The following is a 22,088-nucleotide window of genomic DNA, read 5'->3' as shown; positions in this document are numbered from 1 at the left end:
TAAAAAAGATTTTACATAAGTTGTTTTTCTACTTTTACATAGATATTTTTTTTTTCACAAAAATCAATCTTGATCTTAAAAATATGTAATAAACCAACATTTTGAACCAAAGAAAATTGAAATTGGTCCAAGAATACTCGAGTTATACAAGTTTGTAAGAAACAATGTATTTCCGATTTTCTGGAAAAAGTAGCGATTTTTTTTAATTCTCACGAAATGGGACCACTCTGAAACTTGCCGCATACAATGGCATTTGAATTATCTCGATCGGTCGCGGCATCGCGAAATAATTGCCGCACATATAAAGAAATATATATACGCCACGAATAGATACCTAATCTCTTTCCTTTGGCAAGCCGGTTAAAAACCCTGTCGCACCATGATTTTGGACCAACGTCTTTTTTACACACCTCCAATCTTGAATTTGGGCATAGATCACTCCTCACTCCTAACAAGAAAATGTAACCAGTTTTGACAATTGAATTGAAAGTCATCTATTTTCGTGGTAGAAAATATTTTAAAAAATTTAGTTCTTAGAGCATTTACGAATGAAACGACATGTCTCCGCTATTTTGTCAGCCATTTTACCATTTGTGGCTTCCTTCAATTACAAGGCGGTGAGATATCTATACTAATCTCATTAATCTATGAAAAAAGGTTAAAATTTAACATTACATTACAACTATGGAGAGTAGAGGTAAACATCTCTTCATCTCTCATCATCTTTTAAGCTGTTATTTACTCCTTATACTCCATAGTAAGCACATTATATCGACACAGATTAATCTAGACTTCAAAATTCGAACTTTTTTGTTTATGGTTATTATTATAAGTGGGTGTAGGATTTATCCGCAGTCGAAACATGCACTAATGTCACTAATATTACTATTTCGAAGCTCCGATGATTGTGAGAATGAAGAGGAAGATGTTAACGATATCCAGGTATAGGTTTAGAGCGGCGAATATGTATTCCTCGGGTGATATGCTGTACTTGTGCTTGCCGCCCATCATCAGCTGTGTATCGTAGACTAAGTACATGGAGAATATGAGCACTCCGAGTGACGCGTACACTAGTGTCACTATGTTATTTCTAGGAATAATTATTGCTATTATACCTGAAACAAAAAAACGTAAAAGCGTTAATTAACATTAGTTTTACTGGGCTCGGATCTTTAAAGATAAAAGAATCCTACGAAATCCAGGCACCACCGCCATATCTATTTCTGTCTATTAATAGTAATGTTAAGCGCTGCTGTGTTCTGCTTTGAAGGGTATGGTAAGGAAGACGTTCTTATCTGAAGCGTTCCAACCTAATCTTCAGGGGTAGCCAACGCATCTGTTGTCAACCTCAGTTGGCAATCTAATCTTATCTGGGGTTGATTGCAAATGTCCACGGTCGGCAGTAGCCTCTTCAATGGATTCCATGATCGTTTGCTATTTTCAAATAAAAATATGGAATTTCCTTCAGAGGGATAGGGGATTAGGCTATAATCCACCGCGCTGGCCAAGTGCGAATTGGTAGACAACTTACCGAATACCAAAAGGACCATGCTGGCTGCGACCAGCGCTCCGCCCATCATGGTGAAGTCCCACTTCGTTTGGAAGGCAAACAGAGTAAGACCTAAACACACTGCAGCTGTGATACCAACTGCCATCATCACCTGGAAAGTAGATTTTAGAGCATATCATTAAATTAAATTGCCGTAAGTTTTACATGAAGCAGTATTAATATTTTGGTTTACAGGGTGTAGTAACTAACACTAACAGTAAGATGATGTATGAGGAATTTCAACTTAATTTTCCTACCCATTGCATCTATTGTCCACCTCGGGTAAGACAAGGCCTAGCCCTGTTAAAGGAGAGGAAGATTCAAAGCAGCGGCGTAACGTGGGTTCGCGTCGCAAGGGAGAAAAATAAAGGGTAGTGAAAAATAGATGGTTCCTAAAACTTTTGTGTGAAAATCCCCTTTGCCAGGAGAGGGAGCTTACTTACGCCCATGACTCTAATCCTGTATGAAATTGATAATAGATGTGCATGGGTGGAAGTGGCCACTGATTCGAGAAAGCGGTAGAACTCTTCGTGGTTCGACTGCGGAGGAACCCCAGCCACCTTTTCATATTTCTAGCTAATAAGACTTCGATCACTTTTTTCTATTTTTTTTTACTTTTATTTTTTTTCTTTTTCTCGATTTGATCGAAGTAATAACAGCAGTGTTAAGCGCTGTTCTGGTTCGTATGATGTGCTAAAGGATATACTTATCTGAGACGTTCCAACTTAGTCCTCAAGGGTAACAACGCACCACCAACCTTCGTAAGTAGGGAAGCAGTAGCAGTTGGACTCACCATGGTGGACTGCATGCTTGTTTTCGGCTTCAATTAAAAAAAATATAAACGTATGGCCTGTATGTCAAATTAACTAACGTTTATTTTTCCTTACCTCTGAAATGTCATATACGCTAGTGGCGACACCTAGTAGGAAGCTCTGTGCGATGGTGAAGATGGCGAGGAAGATGAAGTTCATGGGCGTCGCGCGACGCACGTTCTCACAGCACGCCATCGCGATCAGACACACGAACAGCACCACTAGCGCCACCCAGCTGGAAAACAGCATATAGTTTCGAATCATTTTGGTTACCGATTTTAAATTATAAGGAATTTTAAAGTGAAGCAATTATAAACAGTAGGTATAGTTCGCGCCAAACTGCTAGTCCGCTCAAAAGTTGTTGCAGGTGTGGTGATAAAATTTGCTATGGCGACGCTTCATCCATTTCTATATTCAGAGCGGACTAGCAGTTTTACGCAGACTATAACATTGGTTTGCACAAATAAATAATTGCTGCAGCGCCCCCTGGTGAGTTTTTACCGTAACATCTACCTAAGAAGTACATGCACCAATCAAATCAAAACCCGTCACTAAAAACCGCATTAAAATCGTACCAATGGTTTTGGAGATAAATGCTAACATTTTTTATTTATTTTTTTACTTATTTACTCTTTATTGACCATGTTAAAAAAAAGCAGTGATAGCCTAGTGGTTAAGAAACGCGGCCTCTCGATCGACGGGTCCGAGGTTCAAATCCCAGGCACGCACCTCTGATTTTCAAAAAAATTATGTGCGTATTAGAAATTAGAAATTAATTATCACTTGCTTAAACGGTGAAGGAAAACATCGTGAGGAAACCTGCATACCATATGGCCTAATCCTTCTCATTATGAGAGGAGACCCGTGCCCAGCAGTGGGACAGTAATGGGTTGATGATGACCATGTTAAAAACAGTGTGGTGCAAAAGGCGGACTTAATGCTAAACAGCATTTTCTCCCAGTCAACCTTAGGGACTGGAACTTAGGGACATTGTTTTGGACAAACATCCTCTCACCCCAAAATAAGGTAAGGTAAAAAATCCGCAAATAATATTTGCACCTTAGATACGGGCGTATCTGAAATAATTCGATATATTTTTATTTTAGAGATCCGATAGTTGCTGTGACGGTTACGGAGCTCCATAACATCCCTGGTTTAAAGTCCAAACAGTGATAAGATACGGTTATAAAAAACGACTTCTCAGGCAGGTGGTCAAGCGTCGAATCCTGAGCACGCACGACTAATTTTTCGAAGTTATTTGCGTATTAGAGACAAATGTATGATTACTTATTTTAACGGTGAAAGTAAATATCCTCAGGAATCCTACACACCTAAGACTTTTCTTTAGAATATAACAAATCTACAAATAATCTACTTTGAATTACGAGTAGGTTAAATATTTTAATTTTGATGATTACGCCTAAAAATAGTTAAGTACATAAACCTTTAAATAATAAAAGTTTTTTGAAAAATGTCCTCAAGGTAATTTAATAAAATAATACTTACAACAAATATGAATTTTGAGCGACGAACTTTTTCGTTGGTTCGTGGAAAAGGAAAAGTGATATGAACCCCATTGTGATGAGCAGCTGACACATTAAGATGGAGTACACCTGTGAACCCAAAAATATGTATATTTTTTAATGTGGTAGATTTTCTCAGAAACAGAAACCTATCGAAGTATGACCAATCTAAATATACATAAAGGTGATTGACTGACATAGTGATCTATCAACGCACAGCCCAAACCACTGGACGGATCGGGCTGAAATTAGGCTTGCAGGTAGATGTTATGACGTAGGCATCGGCTAAGAAATAATTTTGATCAATTCAAGGGGATGAAAATATTACTTCGTAATGCGAGCGAAGCCGCGGGCAAAAGCTCGTTAAAAATAAAACTCGTGTACTATATAAGATTGATGGTATAATATGACTATAGGCGACAATGACCATTTAATTTGATGGACTGTTCCAGAGTATTCCTGAATCCTGGTGACACGTTATTGCCCGCGTTTAAAAGTAAGAAAAGTAATTTAATAAATTTCATATGTTTTTGCGAAGTCTTAATTAATTTTAAGTTACTCCTTATAATGTAAGCTAACCGCCAGTGAAGGTTCGCCAAAATAAATTTAGCTATTTCGGCGATTAGAAGTAGGAACAGACCGGCAGAAAGTTTAATAATTGTTATTTCGTAATAAGTATCCACTATACGAGTGCATACTTTCATACGCGATTAGCAAAAGCCTGTTATTCTGACACTATAAGCAGACAGTTATAGGCTTATCTATGGTTATAGGTAGGTACTAATGTAGGTATTACCTTTCTAATGAACGCTTTCCGTATACTTTGTTCGGAGAAGTCGAAAGCTCGAGTTCCGCCATCCTCGCCGAAGCTACTCGGTCCCACGTATCCCTGAAAAAGGAATGCAATTCAAATAATAATTATATGTACCAATGGCTCTACTCTGTAGATGCATCTTACATCAAAAGTTCCGTCCGTCGATCGAAGTTTCGGATATTTCCTAGGTGCCCTACGAAAGTCCCTTTCAAACGGCCTTTTATACGTCTGCCTGATGGTATGGCTACGGCACGACATCTGTAAACTACCCCAGATAAGATTTGAGGTCTTACCTGTAGCCTCAGTTGCGTGCTACCTACGAGGACTAAGTTGGATCGCCTCGGAAAGGTACCTAACTATGTCTCTCTTATAAAGACTTGGCGCTGAATTATCGACTTTACCGCTCAATTTTATTAATTATGACTAACCCTGTGGGAAATGTTGAATTTGACTGTCATTTTTGGGACAATGTCGCTAAATCGCCCATTTTAGATTGCCTAGAGGTTACCCACGTATAAGATGACTAGACCGGTGTTATTTCTAGAGGAGATCCGAATCCAAAAATCAAAGACCAATCGAATCCCGAGCATATTATGGGGACAATGCATATTATGGGGTAATGATATTTTCGAGACGGTTTACCCCTAGCATTTAAATATAATATAGGTATTTTTACATGTCTAACACACTTATTACGATAAGAACATCAACGATAAACACCTGTATCTATTATTTCTTATTTCACTGAGTCACGAAGTAGGTAATGAAGCTTCAATTACACAAATGAACAGTCACGACAGTGCATTTTAATATTTATTATGAAAGTAGTTTAAGATAATTATAAGTAGTTTTATTTTTAAACTTAGGTATTAGAAAATAACTCACCTGAGACATGGCGTGTGTTAGGACGTTATCACTGATACTGACTTTGGCACCAACTGATAAGTTTCCGAGTTTAACACAACACGCGATAAGCCTGATCGATAAACTGCGACACCCTTTTCCCGTTCATATTCAAATCATACGCCTTCTAGAACGTCCTAGAACGTAATAGTCAAATTAACACGCTAATTAACAAGTAAATATTAAAGTTTAAAAACCACGCTAAAAACGCACACGGAAAATGGTTAATCTTGCCGATCGTGGTGAGGAAAATGGGACAATATGATTATAATCGTGTATTGTTATTTTAAATTTACACAATGCGTTCTATGGCTGCTACGATAACAAATACGAAAAAATAAACAAAAATTTCGTGGTCCGGAACCCTCTATGTGCGAGTTCGGCTCATACTTGGGCAATTTTATTTCTATTTTACTTACAATACAACCATTTCCTTTAGGTTAATCAATATTTGTACTTAGAAAACATAAAACTATAAGGCCTAAGTTTATCCCTTCACAACACTGACCACCACTTTTTAATTACTAAAACTTAGTACAAAACTAAAGAAGCTATTTTTATGTAGTACCTACGTAAAATTAAAAGAGTTATTCTTATTTAAACAACAAATTAAGTCTATTGTACTAGCAGTAAGTAATGCTGTTTCAGTTTCACTAAATAAATATAGCGTTATTCACAGCAGTTCGCTAAAATGAATAATTTCATGGCCTTGTTTAATTTTTAGGATTCCGTACCAAAGGGTAGAACCTTATTACTATGACTCCACTGTCTCTCCGTCTGTCACAGGGCTTTATCTCCTGAACCGTAATAGATAGACACTTAATTTTTTTAAGATAACGGTGGCCGCTACAACAACAAATACTAAAAATAAAAAAAGTTGAAAATAAATGGGGGGGCTATATAAGAAACCGCTATGTCTCAAGGTTTTTCGCTTTATCTGTCGAACCGTAATAGGTAGTCAAATTTTTACAATTTGTTTACTTTAGTGGCTGCTATAATAACAAATACTACAAATAAAAAAGAAATGTGAAAATGGTGATGGCACGGAACCCTGCCTGTGCGAGTTAGACTTGCACTTGGACAATTATTGATACGGATCAGTGAAGGTCAAACTAACACTATACCTCCGCCACGATGCGAAGAGAATTCATGTAAACAAACCGATATTAGGGTCATCAAAATTTTGGTACTGTAAAAATTACTATTATCCTTGTTTTCATTTTTAATTCAACAAAAAACTTCACAATTAAATTGTATCCATTATTTCTATACCTTATTACACGCAAAGTACTCTCACAACTTTCATATTGTTGCGTATAGACAAAGATGAATAAAATATCCTTATCAGTAAGTAAGTGAAAACCCTGTAAATAAGCGTATGCCAGGTAATAAGAACTTTTGGTTACGATTTTGAAAAATCGAAACAGTCCATCAAAAAAAAAGAGTACGTAAATTTCTTTACAACCCCACTTTTACTGCTTCATTTTAAATTAGCTGCATAATAATTGCTTTATAATCCGACTATTTAAAAAACACAATTGCGTTTCGTTTTACTTAAAGTAGCAAATAATATTTTTTGAAGTGTAAGCTGACATTTTAATTTATCCACTATTTTCGTAGTATATGATTAAATTATTATTTGAAAATAATTTTATTTATACTAATGTATAATATTTTAAATATAACTTTATAATAATAGTTCATTGTTACAAATACAAAAAAAACATTTTGTTTACATTGACTGCTTAGCTATAACGAAACGCACTCTCCGAATTTGGTCGTGTTACAATGATGTTTACAACATGGCTGCTTACGATTACGAGTACTGTGCGTGTTAATATCTCTGTTATCCATTGTTATTTGTTTGTTAAATATTCCTGTTTATAGTGTTGTTCTGTTATTTTGTTGAGTTTTTTTTTGTTTCGTTTTGTTTGTTTTGTTGTTCTTGTTATAATGAGTGATTCCCAACCGGGTCCGAGTGGCCTGCAGAAGTTTTCTTCTCCAAAGAAGAAACGAGCGAGGTGTTCACTCAGTTCCTCGGAGAAAACAGTTATATGTAACATTTATAAAACTATCGAAGAAATGTGGCCAAAAGATAGTTTTATATACAGTAAAGATGTCGCAAAAAAAACTGCAGAAACAGCCGGCGTACATTTGAGTACTGTGTACCGAATAATAAAAGAATATCGAACTCATAAACGAGTTTCGTCACCGACTCCAGCTCCTAAAAAGGGGACAATAATGGACAAATTGGACGATATGACCTTGAGTGGAATTCGTAGGAAGGTGCACATGTTATTCTTTGATAACGATCCACCAACAATTGAAAAAGTTTTAAATTTAGTGAACGAGGACGACAGCTTACCAAGCTTTAAAAGAACTACCTTTCAAAAAGTTTTAAATAAACTAAAGATTAAATATTTGAAACGGTCGAGACGAAGTGTTCTCATTGAAAAGGAAGAAATTGTGCGATGGCGCTTCTATTATCTTCAAAAAATGTTAAGGATGAGAGAACAAAGACGCAAAATTTATTATTTGGATGAGACTTGGGTTAACGAAGGTACATAAACAATTTTAACTTATTTTTTATATAGAATCAATCATTTCTGTATACTTATTGATCTTTATTTAAACAGTAACCATATAAATTATTATTAATAAGTAGAATTTAAATGTCATAATCAATATTTTATCACATCTTTGGCACACACTGTGTATAAAATTATTTATATTAAAATAATTTAAAGCAATAATATATTATTTGGTTTCAGGACATACAAAAAGTAAAATATGGCAAGACCTTTCCATTGAGTCTGCTCGACAAGCCTATCAGGAGGGACTCTCAACTGGCTTGAAAGCTCCATCGGGAAAAGGGAAGCGCTTGATAGTTGTACACATTGGTATGTTATCATCCTAATATTGTTAGCTTAAGATCACATAATTTTAGATGTGTGTTATCATGGAATTGAAAAAAGTTTTGTTTAAAAATAAACTCATGCATAGCTAATCAGGTTAACGTAAAAGTATAGTTTCTATGCCATATAGTCAATATATGATCACTAGACTGCTACATGTACTTTGCACATTTTAATATTTATCATTTTTTTATAGGTAACGAGGATGGATTTGTGGAAAATGCAGACTTAATTTTCGAAAGTAAAAAAGGTGAAGGCGACTATCATAGAGAGATGAACTCGAAGGTGTTTGAAGAGTGGTTCTCTAGAACTCTGGAAAAATTAGAACCAAACTCCATAATTGTAATGGACAATGCCCCATATCATTCTCGACGCTTGGAACGAGTTCCTTCTATGAATTGGTTAAAAAAAGACATACAAAGTTGGCTAACAGAAAAAGGTATCTCGTTCCAAGCAGAGATGATAAAAGCACAGCTTATCGACTTGGTAACACCTGAACGGGAAAAATACTCAGCATTTGTATGCGATACAATGGCGAAGCAGCACAACATTGATGGCATTTCAGATAATGTAATTGACAATTTTATTATTCGAGTGACAGACAGTTCAACAAGTCCATCAAGTTCTGCCAGTGATGAAGAAGATGAATAATTTATTTATGATAGTATTCTTTCCCGTTTGATGTAATTCCCGTTTGACGTAAATTTGATGAATAATAACAACATGTCTGTAATTTTGAACAAGACTCTTACAAACTATAATAATTACAATCTGGAGTTTACTAATATCTGCATTCTCTTTATATATAAAAGTACTAACTGGACTAACCTTCGAAATTTCTTCAGGAGTCTTATTCAAAATCTATAATGGGCGGCCAAAAAACCTTAAGGATTTGTATTTTTACATGATGTATTACATACTTGTAATTTGTGCTATTTAATTTAATCATTTTAACCCGTTCATACATGTAATAATAGCTAAATAAATATGTACAAAACTCCAAGTTTTTATTTTTATTTTTAGTTACTACTAAACCAATTTCAATTTTATTTTCCAATCTACTCTGGGAGTAGAGTATTTACTAACTTACAGTCTATTTATTCTCTTAGAGTCCAAATACGAGACGTGTACATATTGCCATGGAGGATATTAAACTACCTTACTCTAAATTACATTATTTTATTCATTCTGATTAAAATAGAATATCACACAGCATAATATCTAAGAAAATTGTATAAATTCACATAATACGCATTTAAATGCTGATTTAAAATATATCTTGCGAGATTATTCTCGAAATCTAATTAAACTCAAGGTCAAATATTTATTCACAATATTTAATTCAAACCAGACATTAGGTATAGTGTCTAGAATAGGATAGAAAATAACGGAAATTTTCTTTTATTTTACATAATATTATACATTAATAAATTGTGCTAATGAAAAAAGGTTATTGTTATATGCCCGTTATCGGTTGCTAAGCGACGATTGTTGGTAAACATTCTTCTTCCAATTTGGCTGGAGTATAGGTTGGTTTTTATGTTCGAATACTTGAAAACGAAAATGTGTTTAATCATAATACCTACTTAGTTTATGAAGTTTTCTGTCAAACGCGTTGGTTTCGAAGGTGATTAAACCCTTTGTTGTTCGATTCTATACGCACCACCGACATACAAATTTCTACTTAATAACAACAGTTTGAAATATAAACATTTTGAAACAGTTTGAAATATAACAGTTTGAAGGTGGTAGACCACTTTGTGGTTCTACTCCGGCGGCACCACCGCCACACCTATTACTGCCTAATAACAGCAGTGTTAAGCACTGCTGTGTTCCGTTTTAAAGGGACATACGTTTCCGAGGCGTTCCAGCTTAGTCCACAGGGGTAGCGGCGCATCTGTGGCCGACCTCAAGTAGGAATATCTAATCCCATCTGGGGTTGATTACAGATACGGCAGTAGCCACTTACCATCAGGTGGACTGCATGCTCGTCTACTACTCCCATATTATTTAAAAAAAAATACTTTCTAACTTAGTCCTCAGATCAACGCATCTGTAATCGACCTCAGGTAAGACTCTTATAAGGATCTAATCTGGGGTTGATTACAAATATTCATTGGCAGTAGTAACACCTTATCAGTAGAAAAACTGCATGCTCGTTTGCTAATTCTAGTTCGAAAAAGAAAGTTAAGAATCTTCTTAAAAAGCATTCACTTTTCGTGACAACACATTTTTTAATTAAAATTTGCCCTTTGTTACCCGGTTGCACAGGGTAATGTTTTAGAGCGTTTTTTTTTTTATAAATAGGAGTAGCAGACGAGCATGCAGTCCACCTGATGGTAAGTGGCTACTGCCGCCCATGGACATCTGTAATCAACCCCAGATAGGAATAGATATTCCTACCTGAGGTTGGCCACAGATGCGCTGCTACCCTTGAGGACTAAGCTGGAACGCCTCGAAAAAGTATATCTCCCTTACCTAAGTATACACCCTTCAAAACGGAACACAGCAGCGCCTAACACTGCTATTATTAGGTAGAAATAGGTGTGGCGGTGGTGCCGCCGGAGTCGAACCACAAAGGGTTCTACCACCTTCAAGGTACATAGGTAGGGTATGTATAAATGTCTCATTCTTTGGCATGCTTTTAACATATGAGATGTCGTTGGATTCGTCTAAATTGCAAATTACGAGAAGCGTAGACCTCATTTTTGAGCAATCGGGTTTTTTTGTTTTTATAATCATTCTCTACTTTCAAAATAATATTACATACTGATTTCTTAACTACTGTAACCCTTTGTTTAATAATCTCTGCTTACACAAGAGGAAGTTTACTTAAACCAAGTTTATTCCACTATCGGGCAACTGATAAGGGAACTAGAGATAAGGATTCTTATGAATTGATTACAATGAATCATAACAGGAAACGATGTTGTAGTTTGCATTGCGTGAATAAAAAATACATTTCTTAAAAAGTTCATATTATTCCTTGTGCACGTGTCTTACCGTGAAAGTTTCATCAATTTGGGTTCAACCATTTGGGGTCATCCATAAATTTCGTTAAGTTGCGTCAACGACATGTGACAAACTGAAGAGAAACAAAATTTCGTGACGTCATATTTCAAAATATATCTGCTTCAATTTAATAATTTGTAGGTGTAAAATTACATTATGACTTCACACTACATTGTGCATTTTCACTGAAGACTTGGGGCATGAAAATATCACGTAATTCGAGGTAATTTATGCATGGCCCCTTTCCAGTTAACTCGTTAAAAATCCTTAACCGTAAAGTAAAGTATAAATAAAACAGCATTGCAGAATAGTCTATCAATCACAGAATTTATTTCCATAAACCAATTCTACATATATACTTTATAAACATAAATATCCCCACTGACTCTTAGTGTTCACAATATCCTGATTATAGCCTTTCAATAACTGAATAACGCATACAAGTAAAGTGGTTGAAACTCGTTTCGTGCCCAGAGGGTAAAAACGTCCCTATTACTTAGACTCCGCTATTTGTCGGGTACTTGTCGAGAATAGCATAGAAATAAAAGCCAAGCGCGAGTCAATCTCGCACACAGAGGGTTCTGTACCACCACATTTACTTTTTATTTAATTTAATATTCATTATCATAGTAGCCATGGAAGCGAGTTTATTGTGAAAATATGAACTGTCTATCTACTTCAGTTCAATAGATAAAGCTAAAAATGTAGAAAAATAGCGGTTTTTTGTATGGCATTCGCCATCTATTTTAACTTTTTAATTTTTAGTATTTGCTGTTATAGCGACCACCCTTATACATACTCTGTAAACATTTCAAGTGTCTATCTATTACAGTTCTAGATACAGAACCCTGGACAGACAGCGGAGTCTTAGTAATAGGGTTTCGTGTTTACCCTTTGGGTACGGAACCCTAAAACCAATATTGTGAACACAAACAGTTTATATATAACACCGTGAGTGGTTACAATCAATTTTATACAGTACTTACAACTATTTAGTACACATAGTGGGTGCTAAGCTTTACGCAAAGTACAAATCTACAAGGAAAGGTATCTATTAATATGTTATATAAATGTTACTAATAATATTTAGTCGGGGTAACATCGGCCCTGGTGTAAAATCGTCCGATTAAAATTCTAGTCTGATTTTGGCATATTTTTAAATATTGGCAACATTAAAATTCCTAACGAAAATTATTCTCGTTAGTATGTCGCCAATCTATGTAAAAAACTAACATTGAAGTCTGTGTGTTTTTGAAAAAAATAATTGTTTTCTAACAACAAAGTTTAAAAAAAAATTATTAAAATTTCCGTCCGTCCTGTCTGTCCATTTGTTTCAGGTTTTCTCCTAAACAGCTGGACCGATTTTTGCGGGAGTTTACTTTTATTGAAAACCTACGAAATCTCCATAGTATCTACACTTTAAAATGCGGATAAAACCGCAGGGCTCATCTCAATAAAGAAATATGGCCAATTTAGTCTACAATTTAAATTGGACGGGTTTACCTCAGATCGCATATAACCCCAACTAAAATTAAAGTTTACATAATTTAAGTATAGTTATTAAATATTGCAGACATTTATATGTAGTTATTGTGATTTTTTCGCATCTTTCCCCATTCTCATAAAAAAACGTTAAGTGACTTCAAAAACAATATAGAGTAAAATTCTTAGACTCGCCAACGTAGGACTTTATATATTATTTCAATATTTAATATTATGAATAAAAAACAGTTAACTTTATAAAGAGTTGAATATATTTTTTAATGAAATCAAGGTCTGTAAAAGAAAACAAATCAAAACAAAAATAGATTTTTAAATTTATAAATATAGTATCTGTAACTATTAGCCAAAATAGTGACATTGCAGAGCAGCTGCGTAAAACTAAAAAAAAATTTTTTTTAATAATAAAATTAATCACAAAATATTTTTACAACTGCCAACCAAGTCTTAGCGAGTCGAAGAAATAACCTTTAATAATAAAAAAAATCGCATTATTGTCCGTGCAAAGTACATTTAGAGATAGAATTACATCAGTAAATAACCATTAATAAATGTTACACTAAATAATGTTATACTAAATGTTACACATACATACATAATGAAATATCTTATGGCGCTCCCTCACTGAAACATTCGCCTGTAATGTTACTGCAAGCTTAGTTTTTCAGCATTACAATACTGACTGAAGCGCATTTAAATAAATAAACGCTTTCTACACTCAGAGCCCCGCTAGGATTCCCTGTATCGTGGGTGCCATGGACACACACAGAGACAAATACACAAACACTCAGACCCAGAAACAGATATCTAAATTCATCATTCAAATATCTGTTTGGCCGGGGATTGAACTCAGAACCCTTTGCGCCGTTTTTTGTAATATGATAAATCAAAATTTTTAATATTTTGGAAAGAATCTACATTCAAATACTTCATAACTACAATATTACATTAAATATCATTACAGACTGCGCACTATAATGCCAGTTTCTTCTTATTCACTGATGTAATGCTAAAATGTAACTGTTGTATTTCAGGCAAACATTTCTGTAAAAGAAGTGCCCTTAAGAGGAGACATTTATATATTACATAGCATACATTGTGATGTAACAACATTCCACAACGAATCAAGAGATGACACAATATAAAGATTTAAATATTGAACCCCCCACCAATTTGTCCTACTTTCTCTTTCCTGCTCCATCATAACACCTATCTATCTACAAACTGTTCATCGAGACCATTCCAATGAGCCCAAACACGATACCTAAGCTGTACGTTAGTGAGGAGTTCAGTACTCCGAAGACGATGGTGATGCAGCATCAGGTCACGTTCACCATGTCCTTACAAAAACCACCAAATTTCAAATCGTTCAGACCTGTAGTTCACTCTCATCCCTTCATCAACATCCATTCGGCTGATGATTTTCAAACGACTAAACAGATTTACTTGAAACATCATAATCAAAAGTAGAAAACGAAAATACAGTTCACCTGTGAGCGTATGAAGCAATTGCTGCCCATGGACATCTGTAATCAATCCCAGATAGGATTAGAGTCCTATCTGTTATCGGCCACAGATGCGTCGCTACTTCTTAGGACTAAATTGGAATGCCTCGTATATCTCTTACCACGCTGTATATGTATGCTGTGTAATATATGGAGCCCGATAAGTTACATACATACATTGAAACATTTTTAAATATATAATACATTTAGCACATTTTAAAGCCGACAGAAGCATACATCATAAATACTTTAATATATTTTATAATGGACATTAAGTGACCACTGTATTCCAAAGTGAAGACTAACTAAGAATGCCTTATGCGCCAGTGTTTTATCCATCAAACTCTTTGAAACACAGCACTACAATACTGATAGTGTAAAGCAAAAACAGGTGCAGCAATTGATGGTAGAACTAAACACGGACATAAGGCATTCCAGCTTAGTCTTTTTTTTAAAATATAATGTGACCTCAATTAGGTGAGATTGTGGTCTAATTTGAGGTTGTACTGGTCGACAGTGGCCACTGAACACCACTACGCCGAGATAACGGCTAATGGATATACATTTGCTATTTCGATAATAATACTAATGAGAGTACAATTATAATGAAAATTGGAGTATAAGGTTGGTTGGGGTAATATCGGACCTGAGGTAAGGCCGTACTATTAAAATTGACGACTAAATTGGACACCTTTTAAAAAAATAAATATGCTACGTGGAGTATAAATGTTGTCAGTTATAAAAAACATGGCCAACTTGTTCCCCTTAGGAATAACCAATCTTAACCAATTTTTGCCTACCATCATTCGAAATTTGTAATTTTTTTATTGACAATAATTGTCAAATTTCAAACTATCGTAGACAAATATTTGCCAAGATAGATTATTACTAACGGACACTTAATCTGCAATTTAAATCATAGTTTCACCTCATAAGCCTAGCTCCGATATTCCCCTAACCAACCCTAATCCGTAAGAATATCTTCATAGTAAAAATCTTACTCTAAGGGACAATCTTAAGATTCCTTTATATTCAAGATCGGTAGTTACAATATCAATTTGTTTTTATTATAAATATGAACATTTCAACGAAAACACAGTTCTTAAACTAGAACATAGTTAATGTTAAATTAACTTAAGAAAATATATTGCTACGCGAAATATATACTTCACAATAATATCGAAAAACATTTAAAACTAATAATTGTTTCTGTAAAATATAATTAAAAATAACAGTTAAAAGAAATAAATGAAAATGTTCTTCCTAAACATAGTAAAAATAAAATAATCTTTTATATTTAATTAAAACTTTATTTTGAATGGAGGTGGTATAATGTCTAAGTGCTATTATATGTTTATAAACACTTCATATTACATTATTTTGAACGCATTTGGACTAAGCGTTACTACGACCGCGTTCCACTTAATAGAAGAAACCGTACCTTCATATTCCACACAAGATTTTTTTATAAATAACTAGCTGACCCGCCGAACGTTGTGTTGCCATATAAAAAAAAATTTGGGTTGTACTACCCCTAACATTTAGGGGGATGAAAAATAGATGTTGGCCGATTCTCATAGATACCGGATAAGCACAAAAAAATTCATCAAAATCGGTCAAGCCGTTTCGGAGGAGTATGGCAACGAAAACTGTGACACGAGAATTTTATACAGGGTGAATTTTTAAAACGGGCCTTCAGGGCCAAATCCGAAACTATACGGATTAGCGAAAAATGCTGAAAGGAGTTACGAGGCCTAATTTTGATAAAAACTAAAAGCCTAGCCTAGCCGGGAATCGAACGAGTTCATTTTGAAAAAAAATACACTCTCTATATTATTCCACTATCTGATAGTGTTGCTTATAAGGATCAAAATCTGGGAAGTAATGATAAATGACAAACTAAAGGAAAAGCCTCAATTTTAAGAAAATACATACTTTTTGATATTAATTTGGCAGTTAACTTCCCGCCATTCATCAATTTAAACAGTTTGCGTATTAACAATTTTTTGGATCAATGTTTCAAATCATTCGAAATGGACGTTTTGTTCTTCAAGAATTTATATTTTTATGTCCGACTTAGTTAAGGTTACTTTAAGGACCATTATAATAGATTTAACTTGCTATGGGCGGAGTTTCGTTTAATACAGATGTAAAATTGACAATTTGCGAGAATGTCTTTTTCGAGTCAAATCCGACTGATAACTAAACAAAGAGATATGGAAAATTATATTTACTGTTGAAACGTAGTTATAAACAACAAACAATAACAATTTACTATTTAATCACTTATCTATTTTTATTAAAAAATAAATCCTAAAAACGGCGGTAATTTACTTGCCAAACTATTACTTTCTCATACTAAGCCGTATGTCACGGTTATAACATCGAATAATTAGTTGATTAACCAACAAATTCTTCAATGGTATGACTTACGTATGTTTCTAAAGAATTACACATAAATCATTTGTTATGTATAATCCTTAAGGATTAGTATGGCAATGTATGGAAAAATATGTATTTTCTTCAAAATTTTCCTTTTCCTTTAATTTGTCACATAACATTACTTCCCAGAATTTGATCCTTATAAGGGACACTATCAGATGGTGGAATAATATAGAGGGTGTATTTTTTTTAAAAATGAACTCGTTCGATTCCCGGCTAGGGAAAAAGATATTTTAAAAAACTAATGATGCGGTTTTAGTTTTTATCAAAATCGGCCTCGTAACTCCTTTCAGCATTTTTCGCTAATCCTTATAGTTTCGGATTTGGCCCTGAAGGCCCGTTTTAAAAATTCACCCTGTATATTAGATGTCAATATATAGCGGTTTTGTAATAACTTGTGGAACGGAAATTTGTTTGTGTTTTTTGTTAAATGGAATGCGGCCCCAGTCTATGTATAAACCAGCGATAGTCAATGTTAGACATATTTGACAAACATTGGACATTGGATAAAGTATGAAAATTAAAATTTAAAGTTCTTTCAAAGCATTTAAAAATATTTGCCAGCGATAAGACGTAAATGCAAATTGACTTGTATCACCTAAAATTCCAAATTGTAACTCAAACTTAAAATTAATCTTTGAAAATGAAATAAATGTGACTATTTTACACCTACAATGGAGTGTAGAGGTAAGGAGTACCATTTTTGTATTCAAAATTTTTCAAAATTTGGTAGAGAAATTTAAAATAAGCGCCACGAAAAATTAGCAAACATTGACATGAAGTATACATTTTTGTTATAATATATTTTTTTTTATTTTTACTTTATAAGATACTTCTTGGCTCTAGTCTCCTGTACTATATTCTATGGAGAGTGCTATTACAGATGTCAAATTTCTGTGTAGTCTGTGCAAAAAGAAGTGTCATATCGATCGTTTTTAGCGGGAAAAATAAAAAAAAGGGAAAATTATTTAAAAATATATTAAAAACTAACAATATTTCTTTTATAGTTATTGTATCTTTAAATTGGGTATTTAACAGCAATTTTAAGATATTCGAGGATTTATTCGCAAGTTTACGATAGCTTCATTCAGACAAATAAATATTCGAATAAAATAATTATTTAGCAACTACATCAATACACACATTACATAATTATTTAAATTTTTAACAAACAAATAATGTGTTACAGTGAGATTTTGTTACACACAGCACACTAGCCTAGGCTGTGAGTTAAAATGCTTAATACATAACAAAAAGTTAGGTAGAAATGTACTTATAGGTAATTTCATTCATTCGTGACACATATAAGGATTAATGTAGTGACACAATCGATAGTACTAGGGGATTACAGGGGAGACAGTATTCGGGGATCATTCGTACTTAAATTATTTTTAAATACCGCCCCCCCACCCTCCAACCCTCAAATGACTAAGAAATGCTGAAATCAGAAAAAAAAGTTGCTGACGTCACCTAGAAAGAGTCCTGTGTCATGAAAAATACCCCCCACCCCTCTTTCGTGACCTTTAAACACAAAAAAGACCGTAATATGCACACGAATGAATGAAATTAACTGAACTAGACAGCAAACGCAACTAATACTAACCAACTTAGACTCGAATACGACCGTATTGAACGATTCGTTCATTCTCACTATCATTGCGCAATATTTAGATACTCGCCAAGTACAGACGAATAGACACGAGTATGTACAAATTTTGAAGTTCGGCACCAAGACGCTCATCCGTTCACACGTAAACGTTATTCATCACAAATCAAAGGACAAAGCGTATTCGAGCGCGGTGTTTACATATTCGTCACTATATGGCATTCGTTACCCGCGAGTATCTAAACATTGAAATGAATGAACGAAAGGACTGTATTGAACGATTCATTCATCCCTTAATCCTTAGCAGCGCCGATGATGGTCAGTATGTACATGAAGATATTGATGATGTCCAAATACAGATTGAGGGCAGCAAACACGTACTCCTCGGGCGAGATGGTATACTTGTGTTTCCCGCCCATCATCAGCTGAGTGTCGTAGATCAGGTATATGGAGAACAGCAGAGCGCCGAGAGAAGCGTACACGAGCGTCACGATCGTGTTCTTGGGTATGAAGATCACGATCAGGCCTGGATGAGATGAGTTCATTTATCAACATCATGATGATTAGGGAAAATATTTTTTTTAAACTAATGAAGTAGTTTTAGTTTTTACGACCTGTGTTCAGAGTTTGCACCTGCGTTTAATGTTGTAAATATTCTGACGATTTTATGGGTTTAAATTTATTTGCGCGGACCGAGAATTATTTTTGTAAAATAAAGGCCACACATTTGTTGCTACCCCTGAGTATTAAGTTAGAAATTAGTGGTGGGGTGCTTCAAAGTCAAATTACAAATGATAATATCAAATAAACTGATTTGATTTGAATCAAATAAACTGATTTGATTTGAAATATGTATACAGATGAATTAGATGCGAAAACGATTACATAGTTATTGAGCATCTTTGGTCAACGTACAGGTAGGTAGATCGAAATGCAGGTGGGTAAGCAGGCAGATGAGATAGATAGTCATGTAGATCGGTAGGTACGCAGGTAGGCGGGCAAGTGGGTAGGTATTTAATGAGGCAGACAGTTAGGTAGGTAAATAGGTAGGCAGGTTGATCGATGACCAGCTGGCCAGATGAGGGTTTTAGTGCGGTAAAAATCCCACATAACCCCGTGTCGCTCCCACGACACTGGGTACCTTTTGAAGGTTTCCCTCTCGTCAACAAAAAAAAGGGGAAAAGCGCTTAGTATCCCGTTGGGTTCAGTTAGATCCACGACCAGGTGGGTTAGGTTAGCTTAGGTAAGGTTAGCGCAGGCAGGAGGGCACTCACCGAAGAGCAGCAGCACGACGGTGGCGCAGAGCAGCGCGCCGCCCATGACGGTGAAGTCGAAGCGCGTCTGCATCGCGAACAGCGTCAGCGCCAGGCAGATCGCCGCCGTGATGCCCACCGCCATCAGCACCTGAACACGGTTCATCGAGACCAACTCAATATTTAGTTCAAAGCACGATTATGGACGACTTTTAAAAGTGGAAGAAAAAAATGCTTTCTACACTCACAGCCCCACACTAGGATTCCCTGTATCGTGGGTGCTTTGGACACACGGAGAGACACATACACAAACACCCAAACCCAGAAACAGAGATCTAAATTCATCATCTAGAAATCTGTCTGGCCGGGGATCGAACCCGAAACCCTCTGCGCATCAGACCGGCATGGTGACCGCTCCGCCACGAAGGTCGGGTCGGGTGAAGTCCATATTTCTTTGTTTGCATAGAATAAGGTTAACAAAAGGTCTTAAAGCTACAAATCTTTTCTCATTCTGCCTTGTCGGCGTGCAATTTTTTATACAATTAATAAAAAAAAAAATACTGACATAACGTAAATTCTATTAATATTAATGTCAATAATAATAATTAATTGCAATATAATTTAAATATTATACAAAGTTATTGATGTCAAGAGGCATTAGTTAGTTACATTATATTATAGTCATTAATGAAGTTTGTATGTCAATTTTCCTTAAGTCTAAATAATCATTAATACAATAAAAACATTTAAACACAAGCCCTAAACTACTTTTAAACTGATTATATGTGTTATTTTTATTATAAAGAACATTTTATTACATTATAGATAGTAATATTAAATATTGAGCAATATAGCATATTAAAATTAAATTTGTACAACATAAAGTTTTAACCGTCAATTATACATGATGTGTATGTGTGAGTGCGCATGTATATGAGTCTCTGAGTGCGCGTATCGTGTATTGATCTATATATTTTGCGTGTGTGTGTCTGTAAACACATATGTATCGTATATCTGTGTGCTTGCGTCCATTCGTAGATGTTTCTGTGAGCGTGTGTATCGTGTATGTGTCTATAAGTATTCGTGTGCACGAGAATGCGAGTCTGTGTGATTCCGTGTTTGTCTGTGCATATGTATGTGTCTTTGGATGAGTGTATTTGTGGATACCTTTCGTGTTTACGTGTGTACATCCATGTGTTCGTGTGTCTGTTTATGGATGCGATCCGTGTTCGTGTGTGCACAATGCACATGCATGCGTGCACTTGTGTGTGTCTGTCTCTGTCTCTCTCTCTGTGTGTGTGTGTCTCTCTCTCTCTCTCTCTCTGTGTGTGTGTGTGCGTGTGTGTGTGTGACTGTGTGCGTATGTGTGTCTGTGTGTGTGTCTCTGTCTGTCTGTCTGTTTGTGTGTGCGTAACACTCACCGCCTTGCTGTCGTACATGCTGCTGGTGACGCCGAGCATGAAGCTCTCCGCGACGGTGAATAGCCCGAGGAAGATGAAGTTCATGGGCGCCTGGCGACGCACGTTCCCGCAACACGCCATAGAGAACAGTGTCACCAGCAACACGGCCAACGCAACCCATCTGAAAACGAATACAAAATATTTCATTCGTTGACTGGACATTTTTTTTTTTCATAATAAGTAGTAGACGAGCATGCAGTCCACCTGATGGTAAGTGGCTACTGCCGTCAATGGAAGAAAGAAAGAGAGAAAATACTTTATTCAGGAATATAGCAACACACAGTACAATTGCAACTAGACGAAATAAATAAACAAACTGCACGGTTATAAAACTAGTTTGTACATCTGTAATCAACCCCAGATAGGATTAGATATTCCTACCGGAGGTCTGCCACCGCTGCCCCTGAGGACTAAAAATGGAACGCTTCGGAAAAGTAAATCTCCCTTACCACACCTTTCAAACCGGAACACAGCAGCGCTTAGCACTGCTGTTGTCAGACAGTTACACGTGTGGTGTTGGTGCCATAGGAGTCAACTACAGAGGATTTCTACCACGTTCAAAAACAATATTTTTGTGAATCAATACTCCAATCGATAGCAGTGATAGCCTAGTGGTTAAGAAACTGGAGGGGTCCGAGGTTCAAATCCCCGGCACGCACCTCTGATTTTTCTTAGTTTTTTTTTATTTTATTTTTATTTTATTTATTTGACACACCAACAGCATAACATACAGAAATTTTATAAATAACATTGTGATATAATAAGATACACTGGTATGCAAGCCAGTTATAGGC

The 22,088-nt window shown here is 35.4% G+C and overlaps 3 protein-coding genes across 9 annotated transcripts in view; 1 reads left to right on the top strand and 2 right to left on the bottom strand.

Annotated features, from left to right (window-relative positions):
- Nucleotides 1-78: 78 nt before the first annotated feature.
- Nucleotides 79-6,282, bottom strand: LOC140756256 (protein lifeguard 1-like). Of its 4 annotated transcripts, none has more exons than XM_073091731.1 (7): nucleotides 6,174-6,282; nucleotides 5,584-5,738; nucleotides 4,681-4,773; nucleotides 3,868-3,974; nucleotides 2,437-2,596; nucleotides 1,532-1,661; nucleotides 79-1,115 (listed from the first exon to the last, which is right to left on the bottom strand). In XM_073091731.1, exons 2-7 carry the CDS (start codon nucleotides 5,590-5,592, stop codon nucleotides 886-888), a joined length of 729 nt encoding a protein of 242 aa, XP_072947832.1. In that variant the 5' UTR covers nucleotides 5,593-5,738; nucleotides 6,174-6,282; the 3' UTR covers nucleotides 79-885. The 4 variants fall into 4 exon arrangements, with proteins under 4 accessions (XP_072947832.1, XP_072947834.1, XP_072947833.1 ...); XM_073091733.1 differs by having other exon boundaries at nucleotides 6,170-6,187; XM_073091732.1 differs by lacking the exon at nucleotides 6,174-6,282 and adding an exon at nucleotides 6,021-6,108.
- Nucleotides 6,283-7,306: 1,024 nt separating this feature from the next.
- LOC140756254 (uncharacterized) lies at nucleotides 7,307-9,519 on the top strand. Its single transcript, XM_073091725.1, has 3 exons — nucleotides 7,307-8,161; nucleotides 8,373-8,501; nucleotides 8,713-9,519. The coding sequence occupies exons 1-3, from the start codon at nucleotides 7,555-7,557 to the stop codon at nucleotides 9,165-9,167; spliced, it is 1,191 nt and encodes a 396-aa protein (XP_072947826.1). The 5' UTR covers nucleotides 7,307-7,554; the 3' UTR covers nucleotides 9,168-9,519.
- An 8,418-nt stretch (nucleotides 9,520-17,937) lies between these two features.
- Nucleotides 17,938-22,088, bottom strand: part of LOC140756255 (protein lifeguard 1-like) — a 34,103-nt gene continuing 29,952 nt past the window's right edge. For all 4 annotated transcript variants that reach the window (XM_073091726.1, XM_073091727.1, XM_073091728.1 and 1 more), the window contains 3 exons: nucleotides 21,256-21,415; nucleotides 19,856-19,985; nucleotides 17,938-19,107 (listed from right to left, as the gene is read on the bottom strand). In XM_073091726.1, coding sequence (XP_072947827.1) covers nucleotides 18,875-19,107; nucleotides 19,856-19,985; nucleotides 21,256-21,415 — 523 coding nt within the window. In that variant the 3' untranslated portion in view covers nucleotides 17,938-18,874. The remainder of the gene's footprint in view (nucleotides 19,108-19,855; nucleotides 19,986-21,255; nucleotides 21,416-22,088) is intronic.

Source organism: Epargyreus clarus, unplaced genomic scaffold, assembly GCF_041222505.1.
Source record: "Epargyreus clarus isolate Ecla_fem2 unplaced genomic scaffold, WU_Ecla_fem_2.2 ptg000034l, whole genome shotgun sequence".
Taxonomy (NCBI): domain Eukaryota; kingdom Metazoa; phylum Arthropoda; class Insecta; order Lepidoptera; family Hesperiidae; genus Epargyreus; species Epargyreus clarus.
This window is presented reverse-complemented; position numbering and strand designations above follow the sequence as displayed.